Here is a 24,178-nt window from a genome sequence, read left to right as displayed (position 1 = left end):
GATAACAGACAGGCGCAAAAATGAACATCAGATGTCGCACATTCCTTTACCAGGTGCTATTTACAACGCATATATTACAACATGTTGAACTTTACAACTCAGTGTTTTATCTTATACACTACTACGCAAAAGTGCTGTTAAGTATTATTTTATAGATATATATGTATATGTTTCCCCACAATTTCCCCTATATTGTTTAATGGAAACCCTTCTCTCCATCCCTAAACTATAAAACACCTACTATCCCCTTCCCCTACCTATTCCTAAACACAAAAAATCCTTTACTCACTACTAACCCTGAAACATAAAAAACAATACTACCCCATAACCATCTCTGAAACCTAAATACTCTTTACTACCATTTACCCCTATAAAATCCTGAACCTTTAAAATCCCTTACTACCCTTTACACTCTGTGCAAGCTATTTGGCTCGGGCAATGTTTTTTTTTAAAGATGTTGCACAGTAGCATGGGCTGCTGTGCAACATAACTTGAAGGAAATGAAAACAAAACACTATGGCATGGTCAATGCTGGTCGTGCCACACTGTATTGTTTTTGTTTACTCGTGCTGCAGTGCAACATCTTTATAAAAACATTGACAATACTAATAGGTCTCGCATAGGCGCAACCAAATGCTTGTTGAAGAGTCCAACCCTCCTATACAAACATTAAGTAAGCAATACACACAAACAAAATACAACCACAACTAAACTTTCCCTAGTGCTCTGATGTGGTTGCATGGCAGTGTCAACATTCAAAACAAACCAAAGTCTTGGCAACACAACACATGGCCTGATAAAACATTACCATGGGATCTAATGCCTAAACCTGAGCCAGCGGGACAAAGAGGCTTCCACTCTTCTGCGAGATATGGGCAGATTAAATCTGGTGCTGCCCCGGGGCCAAGTATCCATGAATTGCAACAAACACACATTATAAAGAAGAAAGCCCTATGGTGTGTCCAGCGCTGGCTGTCATATCTCCTTTACTTCTGAGGCAGAGGGGGCAACAAAAGGACACAAGATTGGGTGGGTGGGACGGGCACAAGCAGCAACAAAGCAGGAGTGAGCGGGAGAGACAGAGCAAACAACAAAGATGGGAGAGGGGGTGAGAGGAATGGGGAGTGGTAGTGGAGCCTGCAAACACATGCACCTTTAAGGAGTACTAGATTAAAATTTTAAAAAAAAGTAGCTCTACAAGCAGTTGCCAGAGGGAGGACACTGGCCACAGAGATTGGAAACTGTACTTGGTCCAAGCTCCATGGATGACCAGAAAAACTGAAGAGAAAGTGGAAACAGCAAGTGCTCAGAAAGTCAAAGAGACATGGGGGCCAGCAAAAGGTAAGTGACGGTAAGCATAGGGCAGAATCTAGGCCCGGTTTTAGATATATTTGTTTGCAAGAGGCTTTCCGACTACAGCACATGCACGATCAAGGTGAAACCTAAATAGGCTTGCAGGCAGACAACACTGCTATGAAAATGTGCTGCGGAGTAGGTGCTATAGTAGTCTGATCCTTTGTTGGTCTGCATTTTGTGAGCTCTGCCTTTTATACACTCAGTAAAGGAAGAATTGTTGTTTAACTCATTATACATGAATACATTTGTGTCCTCTCTCTGAGTGCTCGTACTCCTCCCTGAAATTTGGATGATTTTTTTTAACTTGATATGCCGAATTATTGCATATTATTTTATGTTTCTATAATATATTGATATGTGTATTATTTCTAAAAAGGCCATTGTGATATAAGCCAGTGCCCTCAAAGTGCCCGAGATAAGTGACACCATTAAGTGTTTGCAAAAAACACACTAGTTACATGCTTAAATGTGTTATTTCAAATAAAAATGGGTTAAACTGGGAAACTATAAAGAAAGACGTAAGTGGAATCATAAACAGTAAAGTATTGTAACCCAAAAAATACAACAAGCTTTGGCAAAGTCAATAGGTTTTGCCTTTTTGATCTATTGACTTTACTAATACTTTCTATCGATGCTCTGCAGAATTGGCGAAAAAGAAAAATGTATCATGATGTGACTTGGGCCACATTAATTGGTGGGCCCGCACATGCAAAATGACTTGCTTGCACCATTTTGCATTTTTGTGGATTGGTGTGGGTGCCATTTTCTTTCTTTCTTTTTTTTATAACAATTCAAAATGTCAGCCTTGGGTGAGGGAACAACAAAGCAGCAGATGGTAGGCAAGCATTGGAAAGCAGGCAGGGAACCAGTGAACCATGGGTGGGGAAAGAATTTAGAAAACAATATAATAATAGCCAAAGAGGAGGAAGCAGTAGACAGTGGGATTGTTGGGGGAGGGGTGATGGAGCAACACAGAGCTTATGAGGAGGAGTCGGGCAGCACACAAGGGAGAACGCAAAAGGGGAGCAACATGGAGTGCTTGGGAAGGTGTTGTAGGGATTTGGTGCGCAGGAAGCGTACATGAAGGATACATTTAGAAAACATGCATTCTCATGCAGTGCTTAGAAAAATAAAAAAGTAGTCCCCTAGGTGTGAGCAGTGGCAGAATGCACGTTAGCCAATCAAGAGCACGGTGATGAGTTTATACTCCAGAGAGGGACAAATGCGAGAAGAGAAAGGAAATCCATTGGGTAAGTCGCAAGCAGATGAGAGTGTGAATAAGGCCAACCAATGCTGAGCAGTAGGCAATCTTTAAGCCCACTTAAGTTTTAGGCATGGTCCACTAGAGATTTTCACCTTAAAGCAGCTAAATGCTATGTGGTAGGCAAGACCAAAAAAGGACAAATTTCTTCTACAGCTGATTATACCAAAAGTTAATTATAGATTGTCTGGTGTTCTAGGATAGTGTGTGTGTGTGTGTGTGTGTTAGATTAAAGATCTTAGAATGCTATGACAAAGCAATTTTTTAATTGAGAAACCCTACGAGGGGCAACTAGCATCAGCACAAGTATGTTTCAAGCATTGCTGAGCGGCTTTAAAATTGACCATTGTTTACATTGGTAATTGCGAGAAGCAGCACAGGGGTAAGTTTAAAAGCTAATAAACTTACTGGCAGCATACAACACATGATGCAGCTTCTGGAAGTGTTGTTGACTTGCTGCCTTTCTCGCGGTTCAGTGTGCACCACAGCACCCATCAGGGAAGTGCTGTCTGTGGACTCGCTTTCCTTTTCAAGTTACCTCATGCACAACCACACACTTTCCAACAGCACAGTGTGCCTCAGCAGCCAGTGCGCAAAGACGCTATTACGCTGAGTTACGTATTGTTGTGCAGTAATATTTGATTACAAAGTAAATAATACAATTTATACGGGAAAACCCTCAGGAACATCATTAAGGCCACAATTTATGAGGAAAAGGCTGTAAGATTGTTATTGATTGAGTGAACTTGAGGTGTACCTAAAAGAAAAAGCATGTGCTCAAACTGTTACACTAACTCCAACACTGCCATTGTTATCAGGGCCAGATGAGCCTGATATGAAATGGGCACAATGGAAGGTGTATTCTTTTTAATTACATAGCAACAATTGAAGATGATGTGCAGAAAAATCCTAGGGCATGAAATTTCTGAGACGGCGATAATTCCAAATAAAGAGTTTATAACAGAATGGACCCTCACCTAACTGCAAAGATGGAATAAGGTCTTTCCTAGGGCTGTCTGAGTTCTATGCAAAATTTGTGAAAACTTTTTTTGCAGAAAATACATATGACATTAGACAGCTAACAAAAAAAAAAATAATATGCTTGAGCGGGCTGCCAAATTACAAGGAAACGTTGGGAGGATAAAAACTGACATATTCACAGCTTTGCCCTTACAATGCTTTGACTGTATGACCATTGTGACAACTGATGCTAGTGGAAGTGGTTTGAGTGTAGTTCTGTTTCAAATTAAATAGGGTAATAGAGAATACACTATTTTGTGTGCTTCACATGCTCACATTCGCTGAAGGAAAAATCTTTACTATTGAGAGATGTTAGCATCTGCATGGGGGGTTGAAAAGAATAGGCAGTATATTTGGGGATCAAATTTTCTAGTATGTACTGATCACAAGCCTCTGATCAAAATACTTACTACTGAAGGAATGCAAAAAGCGACACCCAGATTGTCATTACGACTGTTAGATTACACTTACAAGGTACAGTATCTACTGGAAGCGAAGAACATTTCTTGAGTAGAGCTCCTTTGGAGGTGTGCAGCATGAAGAATGGATGAGAATAAAACTGTTGTCATAACTAAGGAACAGTGGATGGGAAGGTAAACTGCAGATTTGACTTTGACATGAATTAAAGATTTCATGGTGTTGGGGTGGCCTGAAAAGAAACATTAGGAAGCAGAAAGAAGACCTTTTGGAAAATTAAGGATGAATTATCCTGGGAAGATGATGGATTCCTTTGAAGGGTAGTGAAAGTGGGTACCACCATACAATCTTAGAAGAAGAGTTTGGAAATAACCCATGAGGGACAAAAGTAAAACAAATGGTCAAATTACATTACTGGTGGCCAATATTAGACAAAGAAATGGAACATTTAGTGTGAGGATGTGTATATTGTCTAAATGGTTATAAAAGTTGGAAACCATTTTGTCCACGGTTATCTCTGTTAGAGTGCCCAGAAAATCCATGGGAGATGCCGAGTGTTGATATTTTAGGACCGATACAGGATTGTTCTGATGTATCAAAGTACATTGTTGTTTTAGTAGATTTATTTTCAAAACGGCCTGAAAAAAGAGTAAAGGAGAAAGTAGATTCCATGTGTAGAGTAACATTTTTGGGAGTTATTTCAGAGAGAAGGTATACCAAAATCTATATTGAGAGACAGTGGTCCACAGTTTATATCAAAGGAGTTTCAGAATTTCCTGCTAAGAAATAACATCATTTGCAGACATAAATCTTTATATCATCCTCCGGCAAATGACGCTGTGGAACGCTTTAATAGAGTATGGTTGAGAACATCCAGTTAGCTATTAAAAGTCATAAAGAATGGAGAGTAGAGGTGAACAAATTAATTTGGTCTTAACGCATCACACCTACTGTTACAGGATTTTCCCATTTTGAAATAGTGAGAGGAAGAGATCCTATAAGAAAAGATAATCAAGCTTGGAAGAATGAAATAAAATAAGAACCAGTATTGCGGAAAATGATTAGAGAGAACCGTTGCAAAGCAAGGGACATGTACAAAAACAATATGATAGTAAACATGGTGTGAAAGAAGTGAAATTGATGGTTGGCGACTATGTGAAAGTGAGATGTCAAAAGAAAATGGATAAGGGTAGAAGTAAATTTACTGGACCTTACAGAGTGCCGGAGATTTATTACAATTCAGCCAAACTTGAGGATGGCAAAGATTGACATTTTAGCAAATTGGCTAAATGTAGAGGAATAATGATAAGTGACGCAAATGAAGAATCTGGATGTAGGGTGAGAAGAAAGAAATCCTCTTTGGTTGGTGGATGATGATGTTGAAATGAATACTGTGTACACTGAGGAGAGAGCAGTGTCAGTGAATGAGGGAAGAGTATCCAGGTCAGGACAGATGTTAGAACGTCCTAGGAAACGGGAACAATTTGTTGTTAAGTATAACAATTCTTATACGATATCCATACCATTTTTTTGTTTATTAATATGACTGTATAATATAGGGAGTTGTGCCACTTATTCATATTAGTTGCAAAGTAATGTGGAACAGTATTTCTGTAAAGTTCATTCAACCTTTGCTTTATAACAGTATAAGACATTTTTAAGTGTTATATATATTTATTTCTACTAGTTATGTTTTTTTCTTTATAAGTTTCATTTGTTACGAAGGAGATTTGTGGTGTTCTAGGTTATCGCGTGTGTGTTTGGTCATAGCATTCTAGGATATTTGATCTAGAATGAGATGACGAAGGTAGTGGACAGCTGAGAGGGAGTTTTGAAGTTGGAGCAGTGGAGGGCTCTCTGCAAGAGATCTTGTAATTTATAAGAATAAACCTCAAGTTATACTGGAGAAGATGTTGTGGTTATTAAGGAACAACACTACTGATTGCTGGAGCGGAAATGGCGGATAGTAAGATCTACACACTTTTTTTTCTCAGTTTTGTATCTTTTGTTTAAGCAGATGCAATACAGATGATCTGGCTGTGGCCTACAATAACCGAGGACAAATTAAATATTTTAAAGTTGACTTCTATGAAGCAATGGATGACTACACAAAAGCTATTGAAATCAAGCCAAATTTCGAAGTTCCTTATTACAACAGAGGATTGATAAGATACCGACTAGGTAAATATTTTGCATGAGATTTCAACTTTCAGATTTATTGGGCTTCCAGTTGGAGGCACCTCCTGTCTCAATGTGCAGTTTTGAAATATCGATACATTTATGTTAGGCACAGAGTGTAGCGTGCTAATAATTACCATTGTTGAGAGTGGGTAAGTGCCATAACTCATGAGTGGCGAAAGTTCTAGCGGGTCATAATGCTCCTCCCCTCCATCAACAATGGTAATGGTAATTTTGTACGTTGTGAGGCAGTAAATAGTGTTGTCATCATGTCAAAGTCACTCCGCTGTGATAAAACTTCAATTTGACCCTTGCAGAAAAGTAGCAAATGTGTGTTTATTACTACAGTTGCCCTAAAGAACGTGTTATTGGGACTTTTATTTTTCACTGCCAATGTACTTAATCTTTCTGCAATAAAATAAGTTTCAAGTAAAAGGGGCTATTACCTCCAGTCTGACTCTTAGACACCTGCACTTCGTGTTGCCTATAACATGTACAAATCCCATTAGTACTTTTCCCACTTCCAACTAGTATGTCACCAGTTGATGAAAGATGTGTTTGTATTCTTGTCATGTGACAGACCCTGTAACTCAATGTACCTTGATCTCGTACTTTAACAATTGTAACACTCCATATAGATTTTAAAACTGGGTGTCATCTGTTTCATTGCAGCCTTTTTTGATGAAGCTGTAAAGGATTTCAAGAAAGTTTTGGAGATCAATCCAGGATTTCAGGATGCTGTCCTGAGTCTAAAACAAACAAATATTGATAAAGAAGAATGGTGTAAGAGACATAATGAAAAGTCCTCCTGACCATTAAGGACATATTTCATAACCTTTGGAACTTTATGGTGATGGTTGAAGCTAAAAAACAAATATTGATTAAGTATATTTGATGTGATTTAATTTTTTTCCTTAACAGTAGAGAAAGAAGGGGTTTAGCATTGTCTGAATGGCTTACATTTAACTGAAGCATAATAGTCACAGTAATAACTATGATCAAGTTCATGATTGTAATATTTACAATTGCAATTTATATGGAGCGCACTCTGAACTACATTGTTGCCAAGCACTTTAATAAAAGGGGTATTCATGGTAAACTCAGTGGCTTTCATTTTATTAACATTAAAGGTCATCTTAGCTGTGTTAGAATTTAAATCTTGATCTGCTAGACTCTAATTGGGTGCTCAGTTCCCTGATCTGTTATATCCACTGATAGAGAGCCGGTACCATTTCTTAATTGGACAACTGATTACCAAAGCCACTAGACCTTGCCTATGTGAGATCTGTTAACTTTGTGAATGTGCTTTCGCCATGCTTTAGCCATTTCACTGCTCTGCAGCATGACTGAAACAAAGTAGAGGAAACAAGCATTTGCAATGCAATAGGTCTCGCATTTGCTTGAGTTAGAGCTATTGACGTTGTAAATTCATAACTAGACTTTTCTTGCCACATAAATTGGTCAACCCTGCCTCATAATTTTGTCTTTTCCTGCCACATAATTTCAGTGGCCCTATATATCACTAAAGCACTTTGATTTAATTGATTCCTTCTATCTGCAGTCAGAAATGAAAATGTTGCCATTTAGCATTCTAATTTAAATCTGCAATGCTAATTCCAATAGAATACCACTTTCATCACCCCATTTCCAGAGTTGCTGGCTGGCTCACACAATTACCACAAAAAGACACAAGACAGCCACAGAGGAATAATGAGAGAAATAAACTAGAAGGGCCACCCAAACATATCAGGAATGTTCAAACAGTCATAGTGTAATATGTATGTTAAGTTGGTCTGAATCATGGTAATATTTGCAAAAAGGAGAGATTATTAAAACATATACAGTTAGCATGTAAACCCAATAAAACCTTTATCATAAAATAAACTTTTGGCATTAAACTGAAATGCTCAGATTGGGCCATAGAGGACACCACAATGAAAATAGCATCTGTAATAAACATGGTCATGCAACCATTTAGTTAGCCCTTAAAGGGCATAACCACATGAAAAGAAAATGTTAGAAAGTAGTGCACTGTAACCATATATTTAGCCCCTTGAGCGCATAGTGCATCACACATTTTTAGGGCTAACAGGCCTATTGCAATGATATTATAAACAAGGCCCTTAAACTACAAACTGCTCCCAGCTGTAAAACAGAAGTTAGAGCCATTAGGGGGCTTAAACAGACACTGAATGGTGGGGGGAATATTATTTTGGGGTCCCCACTAACCTAGCGTGGTAACCCAGAGCACGTGGTCGTGAACATTGTCCTAGGACCACCACTGGCCGAGTGTAGTGAATATTGTAGTATCAGCTCTCCCGCTGCGTTGGGAGAGCCTCTTTGAGGATTTTAGTATTTTTTACATAAAACCTATGTTTTTGTGAAAGCTATGGAGCGTCTTGGCTGCCATGGAGCATGAAGGGGAGAGACAAAAAAAATAAATAGTTTACCCACACTGAAGTATATCGGCAATCATGCAATAATCCATGTAACAGGGTCAGTCTGCAAGGCGGTAACCCAACTGCCCCAAGAAAAGACAAAAGTAAAGCATTTACCAATTACATCAAGGGATTTTTGAAAGGCAAGCCCACAAACGAGTGAAAGTGATGGGCGTGAGATGGGCGTGGTTAAAAGCCCACAGAATACTTGCAACAGGTCGAAAAGTGCTTGTGTGCTCGACCTAAGTAGTGCTTTGATGAAGCAGTGTTCTGCGTCATAGGTCTTTATTTACCTTTTAGCTCAAAAAAATTGACAAATCCAATACCTTTTGTTGGAGAGACTTTTGGATTTGCCAACTTTGTTTTTTTTAGCTGTGTTGTATAGCAGGATTGCTGCTTTGCAACATGGCTGGGAGTAAACCCCACACACAAAAAACACGATATGACACGGCCAACGCTGGTAACGTCATGGTGTTTTTTTTAAACTGACAACCACAGTCTGTTATCCAACATGGCTTTAAAAAAAACACTGATGAATGTAATCGTTGGGGCAGAACTACAGCAAGAAGAGTAAAGGAAGAACCAAGCAGGAGCCAACAGCGTGTTTTAGCCATCAGAAAATATGCTAGCGCTCCTTAAGGCACAACGCTCAACGAACATGTGCTGAACAAGGCAGGGCCTTGTGTAACAGCTCTCCTTTATACACTGAATACATTCGGGAACATTACTTATTCTTTAGTTTGCAACTTGGGGGGGGGGAGGGGTGGTGGTGTAGAGTAGATCGAGCCCACCTCCCCTCAGAACTCACTCAATAGCTCTGAGGCCAGGGTACCGTGCTGAAGGGGTCCCCTCCACCACCGCGGGGGCCTTTGTTACACCACTGACGTTAGGGTCCTTATGCAATTGTGCTCAAATTCGATGGCCACGGCACCTATACGATACTGAACACGTGGAGGTGTCTTTCTTTGACTTTGTGGTTTAAGTAGAATGCCGGGTGATCAGTTCATAGCTGTTGTTTTGATAACTTCATACATGATGGATTAGTAGCTGTACCTGTTTTTACAAATGTTCTGATTTTAGGGGGCAATTTTTGCATGGTAAAAACCTAAATAAAACGTACAAAAAAGTGTATAAACTCATAGACTGGATTCCCAGTAGAGAAACGGATTGTCAATATTCATCATTGTAGTGCTGATTAATATCTTTGTTATTTTATAATTAATAGTGAGGAAGAACGGAGGTATCATTTTGAAAAATCTTTACACTAGGAAGACGAAACTCGATGTATATCAGCTGCAGCCTACTCAAATTGAATCCCATCTGTTAGGCCTGTAAACGGCGCTGTCGACAAAGAAATGGACATCGCATACGTTCAGTGTGCATAATAAGTGGGCCATCTGTGTAATAAAAATGAACATTCCTGTAAACTGGGTGGAATAAGCAGCTTTCTGGCTAAAAACAGCTTGTAAAAATGAAATGCTTGTGACCGATGACAAGAAGCGTCCCCTTTCAAGCAAGGCCTAGGTGTACAGGATGTAGAACAGGTGGGCGGGCCCCTGTGCACCAACCAGAGCACCAATAAAAACACTCGGACACACAAGAGGCAGCCTAAGAACAGACTGAAGAACAATATCTATACAACCACCCACAACTTCCTGTGATTTGCCTATTGTTTCATATAGCGCTTGAGTGCACACATATATGCTCCAAGCACTCACAGAAATGCGAAAACAAAAGCAGAAACCATACCTTAATATTGAACATCGTGTCTTGTGAAGTATGAACTGGGACAAATCGCACTCTCTCAGGTGCCCCGAATAACTGCTATTAACGCCGAAAACATAGATTAAATAGGTATGTGAGCTGCATGGGACTATGCACATAAAATTATAATGAACTCCAGTCGGAAGGTTATGGGGATGCAAACTATCAAGTGAACAATCGGATTTCTCCAATAATCCTGACTTCCAGTTATGAAATGCGTGTTTCAGTAAGCGAAAGACCACCACCTCAGCTTAAAACAAATTACATATTAAAGAGTGTCAACTGCACGTTTCATTTTCGCCCACATGCTTTCATGTATGCTTACCATGGCGACACTGCAGCTCCCTGGGACTCTTCTTGGCACTCTCATCCACAGACTCTCAAGCGCACACCTCGCCACCTACATAGCATACACACACATTTCCATTGAACACCACGAAAGTGGTGCTGGCCTGTAACACAGCCTTGCCACAACGACTGTGAAGTGGATCCATGTAGATGCAGACAGCTCGTGGAATGGCAACTGTGGGTCTTTTTAATAAATATTCAAAAACGGGTAAAGAAGCTGCGCATGCCCCTTTGACATGCCGCTGTTCTCACCTGAGTGCTCAGCACCAACAGCAGCTTTGAGCAAAGTTTGACCCTGAATTACTAAAGTTACTTCTTGAGGTGTGGCAGATGGAACGGGGCCAATGGGCTGTAGGAGGTCCACTCCTGGATTTGTTCAGGCGCGTGGTGCAGACGAGGCCCCAGGGATATGGTCACTGGTTAGTTCATGGGCGGAGTCTCCGTGATAACTAGACCCTCAGGAGGACAGGGCAGTTAGTTGTGCTGTGGTCCTGCTAATAGAGAGCATGGGTTTCCTGGGCACGCTTGCAGGGTAGGTGCAGTTTTTGCTGTTGAGGGGGGGTAAGGCTGTTAGAACATTTGTTTGGCAGTCGGAGTTATTTGGAAAACGAATGGTGGAGGAAAGTGAAACTGCGACGGAGGCCTTGATGGTTAAGACCTGGGGCTGTATTATACAGTGCAATGTGTTCCAAGGCGCACCTGGCACAAACCAGGAGAATGCCCCGTATTAGTTTGAATGCACTTCACCCAGGGCCACCTCAATACGCGCTGCCCTGGGAGCAGCACATTCAAGAGAAAAACGGAGCAGTTTTGAAGCAGCTGCTCTGTGTTTCACCGTGCAGGCGGCAACCTGCCTGCACTTTTAAGGGGGATTAGAGAGCCCCTTGCAGGAGGGTGCAGTGACTGCACACGCCTGTAAGAGGATGTCCATAGGGACCCCTTTCCCTCTCCAGAGGGCTGCCATCTGGGGGCGCACTGACAGCTTTCTTTGCATCCGCATCTACGATACGGTACTGGTGCACAGGCAAAGGGATTCCCTCATTTGCATGGGACCATGCCCCATGCAAATGAGGGGACACCCTCTGGTTATAACGCTGGTGTTATATGTGCGCCGGCGCTATCTGTGTTACAGAAAGGGCCGCACAAGCCCTGTGGCCCTTTCTGTAATACCAAAGTGCCCTGGGGCACGTTACATAATACAGCCTCATGTGTCTTGGATCAGGCATGCTTGGGCTTCTTAGCCTAAAGAGGTGGCAGCTGATGGAGTTGCGGCGGCTATTATAGCCTATTCCCTATTGCGGAGGAAGATTAAAAAATTGCAGGCGAAAGCAGAGAGAAGCTCTTTGGGGGGTGGTGGTGACAGAGATACAAAATGTGTAGCCTTAGCTCAGGCAGGTGAGGTTGATGTAGAGTGTCCTGAGCCACACAGGAGAAGAGCTGCTAGCTGTGAAGGTGGCATGAGAGGAAGAGTATGTGCACTGTTTTGCATAAGGGTAGAATTGGCTCTACGTAGGCTGCAGGCAGTGAGCCTCAGCTCCCAGCAGAGGGAACCTCTATCAGTGCACACAAGCTCAGTGACGAGGACACTGATGGACCAGCAGGTGGCGCTCCTAGATGCGCCTAATGCTAATGAGCAAGGCTGGGTGGGAAGTGTTGTCCAATTAGAAATGCATTTAGAAAAGGACTCAAGGTAAGGGCAATGGGCTGGCTAAAGACGAAAACGATAAGGCACACAGTGAGCATGTTGACACTGGAAGTAAAGAAAAAGTCAAGATTTCTGCATTTGTATTGGAAGATGGGTCAGCTATTCCAGCACATGGTGATGAGCTGCCATGGACGAAAGACCTGCCTTTGAAGGTAGCAGGGCAGGAGCATTGTGGGCAAAACAACCATGAAGGTTAGGCTGGGCAATGGGTATTGATACCAAAGGAAGACGGACATAGGCTATATGGTAGGGCAACAGGAGTCTCAGAGAACAGGCCCGCAGGTCCCTTTGTTTGGGGTGACCTGGTGGGCCAGCAGATTTTTGACCTGGTGGGAGAAATCAGGCAAGTATACCAGACACCAGGCAGGTTAGGTGTTTCCTATATGCACCACACCGACAGGGGGAGATGTTTAGCGCAACCATCCCAATGTCACCAGTGGAATCATCGGACACACAGCAAAGCTGTGTTGAATGGAGAATATTTGATTGTGGTGTTGGAGATGGTGAGTGTCCATTAGTAGTGGTATGCGGAATGATTGGGAAGCGGAAGAGATTGAGCTTGGCTATGAAGGAGGAGGTGAAGAGTTGGAGAAAGGAAAAATACCAGCATGGCAAGAGAAACTGAGTACAGGACCAATGGACAAGGTGCAAAAAGGGGGACTATTAATCTTCCTTTCAGAAGGAATCTGTTACAGATGTCAGAGGTACATGATGAACCGTTGCAAGAAGCAGAATGGGGAAATAGGCGAAGAAGCAAAAAAGAAGGAAGCATCTCTTCTCCGGTTGCAGACAGGTGAGGCAGGGGAAGGGAAAAAAATACCAAAGATGGTTGAAAAAGAGGTGGGTAACAATACTATGGACAAAAGTTAAGCCAATAAAACAAAAGAGAAAATATGGAAAGGAGAATTTGTGGAAGTAAATAAATTATTACACCAGGAGGTGCAATCTGAAGAAGAGTCGAAGGAGGAAGCATGGGAACTGGCGATGAGGGTAAGGGTCCCCACTAATACTGAAACGTCAACATTTCTTATTTAGACAATTATATACTACAAAAAAAATTCAGAGAGAGAAGTTTCTATATTGAGATAAATGGATACATTTTGGAAAGTACAAATGGATTTTGGAGGTTTGGCATGGCTACACTATGATGAGGAATTTAGAACTAGATTGGCGGTAAAACCAGACAAGCCTTGGAGTGAAGTGGACAATGAGTTATGGCTTCAATTGATGTATCCCACCTGGCCCAGCCAGCTTACATAGAGTGAGTGTGGGTTAGCAGTGCAATTTCGTCTCTTTCTTGGACATCCCACCCTTGGTTGTGAGCACTTGGGGAAGGCGACAAGCATTTAAGACTGTGGCATGTTGGGGTATCAGTAGAAGCTACTGTGCATGGAACCTGTGTAACTACAAACACCAATGTGCAAAATGTGGAGGGAAATATGTTCTACTACGATGTTTTGGCGAGCAAGCAAGATACACACACATTGACCAAGGGCAGGGTGGGCCACAATAGCCTGGTAACAAGGGCTTTTGCCCTAATTAAAATTGACAAATTGAAGCAAGTTTTATACATTTCTCTGGGTGCAATAAAGTCATAACAAATATTCTGTCCTTGGTAAAAAAGGCAAACAGTTGTCAAAGAGTGGTAAATACAATTCCAGATAGGGAATGCAGGTGGGCTTTGACCGGGCATGGACACAATATTGGTCAATGAGTACATGTCCAGATGTCCGGCCTAAGGGGCGTGTAGTCACTCTCTGTGCTGTGTCCTCATTGGCTAAGTGTACCTAACTACATGTTGCATCTAACTTTATGGTGTTTTGAGAATGCACACATCCCTCTGCCCATGTGTGTTTTATTGGGCCAATCTCTGGGGACCATTGTAGTGTTGCTGCCTGTCTGTCGGATCTGATCTAAGTTTTCATGCTTGTGCGTTTGGCCGCCGGCTAAGTGCTACCCTACCTGTGACCTGTCCGTCATTAACCTTCAGGCCTTGGTCTCAGAGCCTGCATTACATGTACCTTCTTGCTGGGGTTGATGGAGAGTTCACAATAGGAATCTAACAGTGGTGATGCAACTTTGTGTATGAAAATATTATTATTTGTGTATGAAAATATCTTTCTGGCGTGCACATCGTCATTTATCAATCCAACATCAGCGTGGGATAACCTCACATCTAAATGCCATTGTCCAGGAAAAAGACTGATGTGCAGATTTAGAGCGTTACCAGACAATCCTAGAGTTGCTCAGGCTTACAACTGCCCTAGACAATAATGGGGCACCATCACATTCATCCTGGGGCCTGCCATAAGGACTTCCAACATAACGGAATGAAGCCCTTATGGGCTCTTTCTTGTGGTTGCTTTCTGCACCAAAGTCCTCTGGGTTGCCCCGTAAATTACCCTGTAACTCCACCAAGCTTCAGGGACAGCAGCCGCTGGTGCTGAGGCCCCCCGTTACCTGTAACCATATATGACCTACATCTACTCTTGTTGCTTTTGCAGAGCATCCTTGCTACTGCTATGGCTTTACTAGAATGTTACTGCTGAGTACAATGAACTTAGCTCATGTTGCCTTGCCGAACACTGCTTAACATTGTTGTGACTGGTATCGGGCTGTACCTCCAGAATCAGTCCTTATACTCAGTGCTAATGCCCTCTATAATCAGTGCTTAATTTGGGCCAGTGGTTTCCACTGCTCAGCATCGGCACATAATTGGCAACACTGGCACTTACGACAGCTTGCCACTTGGTGGCGCTGTTTGTCTAATTTAGAGGCAAGCACAACAGCAGTTGTTCTTTAATTAAATTCAATATTTATTAAAAATGACTAATACCTGCTGCCAAAACTATTCTCATAGCTTTGGGGGCCTGGAATAGTCAGACTTGTAACACTTTGTAGGAGTGTGATTGTTAGTAGCTGGGTTGATACTGTAATTGTCAGTGCTGACAGCAGCAGTGGGCAGTGCAAGCGGACATGGCTTCTTGACAAGGGCCCAGGCACTTTTTTTTTTTTTTTTTTTTTTTTACAAATTAAGAACTTTTTATAATAGTCTGAAACTGGTCACCCAGATTGCTGATCTTTTCGGAAGGGGTGCGGGAAACAAATGATCACATAATAGATATTTAATTGGGTGGTAGATTAGTGATCTCCTTACACTGGCACCACAGGTTACACCCCTGGGGGCTGGAGTCATACCTGCAAGCTTACTCAGTGCTATAGTACATGGTTGAAGTGCCTGACGTGCCACACTAGTGTTTCTCAAACTGTGGAAGCCAATTTTTGGTGGGTCATGAAAGTCCAAAAGATAAATAAAAATGGCTTTAAAGTCTGTATTTACAATGTCACATTTGCTGTGCTACAAAGACAGGGGGGATCAAATGTCAGGTTATATATTTCAACAAATTGATGCTTATATTTTAATAATATGGAGATTGGTGTTTACAAACTCCTTACTTTGTGGTTAGAAAAAGAAACCTAGACTGAATTACATAACAATCTTGCTGAGCTACCGTTACCATTAAAGGAAAGGCTGTAGGATGTCATTTTTTGTAACACGACAAAATGTAAATACCTGTAAACTGGTTTACACATTCAGCAGCAAGGAAAGCAAAAACTAAGCACATTTTTTTGTTAATTTTAAAGTGTGAAGGAAGCAAGCATTGTAATAGGATCAAAACAAATTTAGGCACTTTACTGTGATGATGCACAAATGATAAATATTCGTTGAAACCAGATTTCCATCATTAACATTTGTGTGCAATATAATTTTATCAGTTAAAACTGTGTCACTGTGCAAATTTAAGGGGCACTTCAGTGGAAAATGTGCTGTCTTCAAATGTTAGGGCTCTATCATACACTGCTTTAGTTACATTAAAAATCTGCCTGCCTCATGCCCATTAACCCCTTTACTACTAGGACTTTTCCCTCTCAGTGCTGAGCCCTTTTGTCTATTTGGGGTAGTTCGCACTTAGGGCTCCATAACTTCTTTTCTAGATAAGGTATCCACGCTAAATTAGAATTCTTTTTTTTTAACATCCTGGGGATTCTAAGGATAGCTTGTGGATTCTTCTGGAGAGGACTGAGAAAAATGGAAAAATATAGCAAAATTTAGAGTTCTTCGAAACAAATAGGGAAAAGATGTTCAAGATAGAAGTCTCTGTTTTTTCCATAAAAACGAAATCCATGAACAGTTTACTGTCCTAAAGTCACAATTTTCCCAGCTTTCAGGAATTTGCAGAGCTGAATCAAAATTACTAATTGTGTACCACAGTTTTGACATTTTTCTAAGAGGTATTATTTTCGCTATTCTATGTGCTCTCGACCTACTTTCAGTTTATGGTAGAAACCAGTATGAAATCCATGGGTTATTCAGAAATGCAATACATTTCAAACTGGACAAAATTCTGAATTCATCAAGGGGTCAAATATGTAGATCCCTCAAGGTTTTCCCAAGGAAAATAACTTGTTGAAATAAAGAAATATTGAAAATGAGTAGGGAAAAACGGCATTTGGACAACATATTCATCTGTAATTTTTTTGTCATGGTGGCAGATTGACAAAAATGATCATCCATTATGCCTGCTAGATCCCTCTGGTTTTGGGGATATATAGAGTTTGTAGGTTCCAAAAACCCAAGGTACCCAGAGCAAACAACCGAGGTGCACCGTACAATGGGTTTTCATTGAGTAACAAGTACAGACCAATTCTTATAGCAAAATAGGCAGAGTGAAAAAAGGGATGAAGAAAACGTATGAATTTCTGGAATGGACACAAGATATAGAGTTTAGGAGCAGTGGTTATTTCTACATTTCTGAATTTGTGGGTACCAGTACTAGTGTATGATTTGGAGGATATTTTTCAAAGTGTCATCTTTCTTATACACTGCCGTACATTTGAAAGGCACAAATGCAGCAAAATCCAATTGATAATAACAAATGTTCAACTGCTCTGTCCTCCCACAAGTCTTGCAATAAAAATGGTACCTCACAGGAAACAGCCCAAAATGCAACATGGACACGGTACTCCGGGGTGTGGAATTTTATAAAATATCTGCTTGTCCATGGGACATGTTGCTTCAAAAATCTATTTGCCCTGTAAAAAAAATCCACTTGTCCCTTTGGTGCCATGTAGTGCGGTGACACATTATGGTAGCAATTTCATTATGCAAGAGCTCTGATAATAGCCTCTCTGATTATGCCAGGACTCCTACTATTGTAAGGTTTGAATCCTAGCAACTCCCTTATTTTGCCACCTTTCAGCAGATTTACATACAGGGGCCAGAGATAGGGGTAAACAATAGTTCCAGGGTTGGAATGCCTTTTTGAGTCTGTGCAAACTTACTAACTTAAATGTTTTAGGGATTTTCACCAACTCTTCTCTAATCTTTTCCCATACATAGAAAGACTGGAAATTTACTCCTGACACAGGCAGAAGTAAAACTGCTTCCAGGGTTGGGAAAAAGTGGTTGGAGGGAGCGGGGAACATGTAAATGCTCAACAGATTTTCGCAAGAGCAAACCTACACATGCATATTTCCTCATGCTAAAATGCAGTTCATAAATATTTTCTGTACGATTTCCTGGTCTACTTCTGTAATTTCTTGTGAATTCATGAAAGCAGTAATTCTGCACTAATGCAGGGACGTGTACCATGGGTGCAGCTTTGTGATTTTCTTTCGTTTTTCTTTCAGCTCTATCTCTCTATAAGCTAGCTTCACTGTGAGTGGCAGCATTCTGCTCTTTCATAAGGAGCATATTGGCACAAAAAGTAATTTTGGTCAGTGCCCTGTACTACTGTGGCAAGGCATGCTTTTTTAGATCAAAAATATTTTGGCTTTTTGCCAATGTTTGTTATGATAGTGAGGGTCCAGCAGCCCCCACAACAATAAAGTTTTACAAAAAAACATGTTAAAACAAGACACACATTGACAATACCAAAGGCTGACCACCACACCTATTGGCTTTGCCAATGTTTGTTTATATTCATGCTTACCATAATATTTTAGACCTATTGGCTAAGCCAATGTTTGCTTATTTTCATGCTTACCATAATCGTGTTACAACTGATTACACTGATTGTTCCATTATGAATATTGTTTGGAAATACTAGTATGCATCAACACATTCTACTTCATGATGCTTTAAAGAAATGGGACCTAGATTTCACTGTTGTTTATCAAAACTGTTTTTTTCCTAGTTGCATTTCTTTGTGAACATTTTATTTTGAAAGGAAAGATCATTAAACTTGCTTTCAAGCTTCTGCAGATATTTGCATCAAACAAGAGAGTAAGCTGGGAGCACTATATGTAGCCTCATATTGTTAAACTTTGCAAATGGCTGTACACATTTTTATATTGCAACCACTGTCAGTACTGCAGTTCAGGCTTACATTTTGTTAGAGTGGTCACACTCTGTGTTAATGAGCCATAAATACAAGTTGGAACAGCATTAACATATGGGCACAAATATTCCCTTCACTGAAGACCATGCCCTTCCCTGATTCATAATGTTGGACTGTAAATTGGCAGCCAGAGGACTTGTGCTGCCAAGAGTTGGGCCTTGTTGTCCCAAGAACAAAATAAACATGAAAGCTGCTTGTCCTTGACCCCAAACAATACCAATCTGATAGAGACTTCTAGCTGCAGAATCCTTACCTGAGAATTTCCAGGTGTCAGCCTGGAATCCGGAACTTTTGCTGAGCAATACCCCTGCCCGCATGGCATTGTTGTACCCATCTGTTGCGTCACGGTCACCTATAAAGGCACCATCCAGGTGCGCGTACATCAGTTCATTTCCTTTTACGCCAGTTAAAGTGCAGATTGGGAACAGAGCTACCCTTTGTCTTTTTTGACAGGCCTTATTCAACCATTTTGTCGAGATTTTTTTGTGTCTGTGCGAGGATGACCTTGAGAAAGACCGGATTCAATCCATGTTGGTGTCTGCCATCATGCCATCTGGTTGACGGATCCACACCAGGTATGTCTCTGGTGCTTAGATCGAGACCACAACGCGAAGTCGTGTTCTGACTTCCAGGCAGTGGCTCTGAAAGCTTTAAGGGAGCATTCCTTGAAGCTCATGGCTGCCCGACAGTCGACATCAGTTTGTCTCGGTCACAGTCCCGGTCGAACAGGAGCCCTAAGTCCTCTTCGTCCCACTCGAGTTCCTCCGGGCACTTGTGGAAACAGCACAAGAAGAAGAAGTTTAAGTGGACTTCAACTTCAGTTCAGCGGTCGGCCGACAAGGCGAGTTGGGAACGTCGACGATATAGGCACGGTTCTGCTGAACTGTTGCCAGGGCTGACTCCGAGTCCCCCCACCCATTTCCGGTAGCTGGAGTGACCCCCGCTCAGCTCAAAGAGTTCTACGAGGCCATGCGTCTTGTATTTGAGCGGGTTGGCCTTGCGGCACGCCTTTGGGCCCCACAGGGTCAGCAGGGGCCCCATCAGGTGCCACGCCGGCGACTTCAGTCCCGATGAGGTCTCTTGCATTCAGGAATCGGATCTGGAACGACGCCGAGTCTACAAAGCCAGCCTCCTCTGGCGTCTCTCCCAATATTGCCACTCCAGGTATCAGCTTGGCCCACTGGTGGTGCAAGCCCCATTTTAATATCTGAAGATTCGGAGCCAGAACAATGTCACACAATGCCGATTCCAGCGCTGACGGTGCCAACAGGTGCAAGATCATTGCCTGAGCCTTTCTATGTTCTGCTAGGCATTGGTGAGGAATGGGAGGGGTCTCAGGACCCTCTGGCGTCTCAATTGGAGCAATTGGACTGGTGTGAGAAGTTAGGAGAGGCCAGTGGACTGCACACATCTCCAGGTACTGGCATGCTCTCGCCTCCTACGGGGGCTATGGAGGAGGGAGCATTGTATGCTACGGTGGTGTGTAGGGCAGCTGAGGTCCTGGACCTAGATTTGCCTACGGTGCCAGTCGGGATTAACCTCCTGACTGAGGTGCTTCAGCCGGGGTTTCCACATCGGAACCAATGTTACCCTTTAATGAAACCCTCACAGATGTCCTGTTTGGGACGTGGTCGAAACCCAGCACAAGGGCTCCTGTAAATAGTGCAGTTGTCTGCCACCATCGCCCAGCTCTGGGTGATCCTAGCTTCCTGCATCCTGTTAGTAAAACATGCCAGATGGCATATGAGGCCTCTGCAGTGGGACCTGAAGTTCCAGTGGGCACAGCATCAAGGGAATCTTGCCGACATGGTTCAGATCTCGGAGGGAACTGCAAAAGATCTGCAGCGATGGTTAGTGAACCGCAATTGGGTCAGAGGCAAACTTCTCTCCCTTCCCCAACCTGAGTTAGTGACAGATCCGTCACTTCTGGGATGAGGTGGCCATCTGGGAGCGGTGGAAATCAGAGGCCTGTGGTCTCTGGCAGAATCCGAACTCCATATCAATTTATCAGTTGCTCCCGGCGACCCGACTAGCACTGAAAGCATTTCTTCCTGTTGTAAAAGGGAATGTAGTGCAGGTGTTCACAGACAACACAACTGCAATGTGGTACTGCAACAAGCAGGGTGGTGTGGGGTAGTGGACTCTGTCAAGAGGCCCTGCATCTCTACACTTGGCTGGAACAGCCAGACATAATCCTGGTGGTTCAACAGCTGGCAGGTTCTCTGAACGCCAGGGCAGATGAACTCAGCTGTCGATTGCTAGCCGATCATGAGGGGTGTATCCATTCGGAGGTTGCACAAGGACCCTTTCTACAGTGGGTCGAGCCTTGGTTAGATCTGTTTGCCTCGGAAGAGAACTCGAAATGTCAGCAGTATTGCGCTTTGGAGTTTCGAATGCGGCACTCGCTCGGCAATGCTTTTCATCGTGAGTGGAGCTCAGGCCACCTGTATACCTTTCTGCCTATACCACTTCTGCCCAGAGTTCTCAAGAACATCTGAGCCCAAGTAATCCTGGTGGCTCTGGATTGGGCATGAAGATTCTGGTACCCCGAGCTTCTGAAAATGAACATTGATCCTCCAATCAGGCTTCCCCTTCAGGAAGATCTTCTGTTGCAGCAGCAGGGGAAGGTTCTCCACCCGAACCTGCCAACTGTACGCTTTCATGCTTGAAGATTGAGCAGTGACAGTTGACAGGCTTCGACCTTCCTCCCGAAGACTGTAAAGTTATTTTGCCAGCCAGGCGTCCCTCCACTAAGATGGTGTACGCCTGCCGTTGGAAACGTTTTGTGAATTATTTTACAAAAAGATCTATTGATCCTCTTTCTGCTTCTCTCTCTGACATTCTTCTCTGTCTTATCCCTTGCCCAAAAGGGCTCTGCCTTGGGCACGCTCAAAGGCTATCTTTCTGCCTTATCGGTGCTCCTTCCGTTGCCTGATCAGCCTTCATTATTCAAATCACCTATTGTACATAAATTTCTCAAAGGGCTTGTACATACGTTTCCCCCTGCCCCCTTTGTTATGCCTCAGTGGGACTTAAATCTGGTTCTCACATTTCTTATTTGTGCTCCTTTTGAGCCACTGCATAATTGTCCCCTCCGGCTGCTTACCATCAAGTCAGCCTTCCTACTGGCAATAACATCTGCCGGGAGGGTGAGAGAGATGCAGGCTCTTTAATCTAGCTGCTGTATCTTGCCATGTTTCTGGATAAGGTGGTTCTTAGAACTCGTGCCTCTTTCCTCCCTAAGGTGGTGACCCCATTTCACCTGGGCTAGAGCATCACCCTGCCCACTTTCTTTGCTCCATTGCATCCTTCTAAAGGAGAGGAGTGCCTCCACCAACTAGACCCCAAAAAAGCATGGTCGTTCTACCTTGACTGCACAAAAGAGTTCCGGGTGGATGACCAACTCTTTGTGGGGCACATGGGAGCAAAGAAAGGTCGGGCAGTGCAGAAACAAACCAGTTTGCAATGGATCATTTGTGGTATTAAGATCTGCTAGCCACTGGCCAAGAAGCGGCTTCTTGAGGGTTTGAGAGCTCATTCCACCAGCGGCAAGGCTGCTACCACTGTGCTAGCACGAGGTGTTCCAGTTTCTGGGTATCTGTCAAGCAGTGACATGGGCATCCTTGCACACATTCGCAAGACATTACTACCCGGACAATCAAGTCCGTAGAGACGGGCACTGTGACCGTTCGGTCTACAGGACTTTCTGGTGTAAGGAGATCTATCTGCAGCCCACCGCCAAGAGGTTATGACTTGGGTATCTATTCTAAGGTAAAGAATCTGCAACTAGAAGTCTCTATCAGATGAACAAGTTACTTACCTTTGGTAACGCAATATCTGGTAGAGACTGTATCAAGCTGCAGATTCCTGATACCCACCCATGCCTCCCAGCTCTGTGGACATGTCTGATAGTGTCAGGGATTGTTCCTTTCAGGACTCTAGTTTTTTCACAGACAAACGTAGTTATTTTTATTGGTTCTTCGCTTCTGGTGTGGAAGTTCGTGGAAAAGGAACTGATGGACGTACGCCTGGGTGTTGTCTCTATAGGCGACCATGAAGTCACAGACGGCTCCAATGGTGCCAATGATGCCAACAATGCCACGCGGATCCGAACAATGCCAACTGACAACGCGTGCAAGGGTATTGCTCAGTAAAAGTTCTGGATTCCAAGCTGACGCCTGGAAATTCTAAGGTTAGGAATCTGCAGCTATATAGAGTCTATACCAGATAATGTGTTACCGAAGGTAAGTAACTTGTGTGACACTACCAAATAAAACCAGGCATTCCCCACCCCTGATTGTGCATTTTCCAACCCAAAACTGATCTTCTTTTCCAAGGTGGATAGCTCCAGATTTTGGACCCTAGCTCAGCTGAAACCTAGGGAAACCTAGGGAAACCTAGCCAACCTGTACATTTTTTTAAATTAGACACTTAGGGTAATCCTGGGTGGGCTGACTTCCATGGCTCTCACCACTTTTGTTACCTATAATACCTTGCAAACCTCAACCTTTGACTAAAAAAACACATTTTCATCACATTTCTGTGATGGAAAGTTCTAGAATCTGTGGGGAGCCACAAACTTACTTTCATCGGCATTCCCCCAAGTCTCTTGCTAAAAATTGTACCTCACTTGTGTGGGTAGACCTAGTGCCTGCAACAGGAAACAGTTCAAAACACAACATGATTGCAGCACATTTTTTCACCCAAAAGTTACTCTCTTTTTCCAGTGTGGGTAGCTCTAGATCTTGGACCCTAGCTCAGCTGGCACCTAGGGAAATGTTAGACTTGGCATTTAGGGTGGTCTTCCCCTGGCTTTTTGCTTTTACCTCTTGTTTTGTTGCAATGTTTTGTTGGCCTTAGGACTCTGAGCACTTTACCACTGCTAACCAGAGCTAAAGTGCGTGTGCTTTTCCCATAAACATGGCAACCTTGCTATATCCACAATTGGCATATTTAATTAACATGTAATTCTCTTACAAAGTGGTGTCCGTATACCCAGGGCCTGTAAATTACTACTAGTGGGCCTGCAGCACTGATGGTCCCACCCACTTACATATCTCTATAAACATGTCTCAGACCTGCCACTGCAGAGCTTGTGCGCGCAGTCTCACTATCACTATCACCTCAACGTGGCATTCAAAACCTCTTGCCAAGCCTTTAACTCCTTTTCTTACATATGTCACCTTTAAAGTAGGTTCAAGGTAGCCCATAAGGCAGGGTGCCAGGTAAGTAAAAGGCAGGACATGTACTCTCTAGTTTTGCATGTTTAGATAATGAAGAACTCCCAAAG

The 24,178-nt window shown here is 42.7% G+C and overlaps 1 protein-coding gene across 2 annotated transcripts in view; it reads left to right on the top strand.

The window, feature by feature from the left end:
* The window catches only part of TTC32 (tetratricopeptide repeat domain 32), a 42,980-nt gene extending 35,649 nt beyond the window's left edge, over nt 1-7,331 (top strand). The window contains exons 2-3 of one of the 2 annotated variants that reach the window (XM_069235986.1): nt 6,072-6,235; nt 6,905-7,331. In XM_069235986.1, coding sequence (XP_069092087.1) covers nt 6,072-6,235; nt 6,905-7,044 — 304 coding nt within the window. In that variant the 3' untranslated portion in view covers nt 7,045-7,331. Of the gene's footprint in view, nt 1-6,068; nt 6,236-6,904 lie in introns of both variants that reach the window. The other variant, XM_069235985.1, reaches the window with a different exon arrangement.
* The last annotated feature ends 16,847 nt before the right edge of the window (nt 7,332-24,178 follow it).

The sequence above is a fragment of the Pleurodeles waltl genome, chromosome 5, assembly GCF_031143425.1.
Source record: "Pleurodeles waltl isolate 20211129_DDA chromosome 5, aPleWal1.hap1.20221129, whole genome shotgun sequence".
Lineage (NCBI taxonomy): Eukaryota > Metazoa > Chordata > Amphibia > Caudata > Salamandridae > Pleurodeles > Pleurodeles waltl.
The sequence above is the reverse complement of the archived record's forward strand: the minus strand, read 5'-3'. Positions and strand labels throughout refer to the sequence as shown.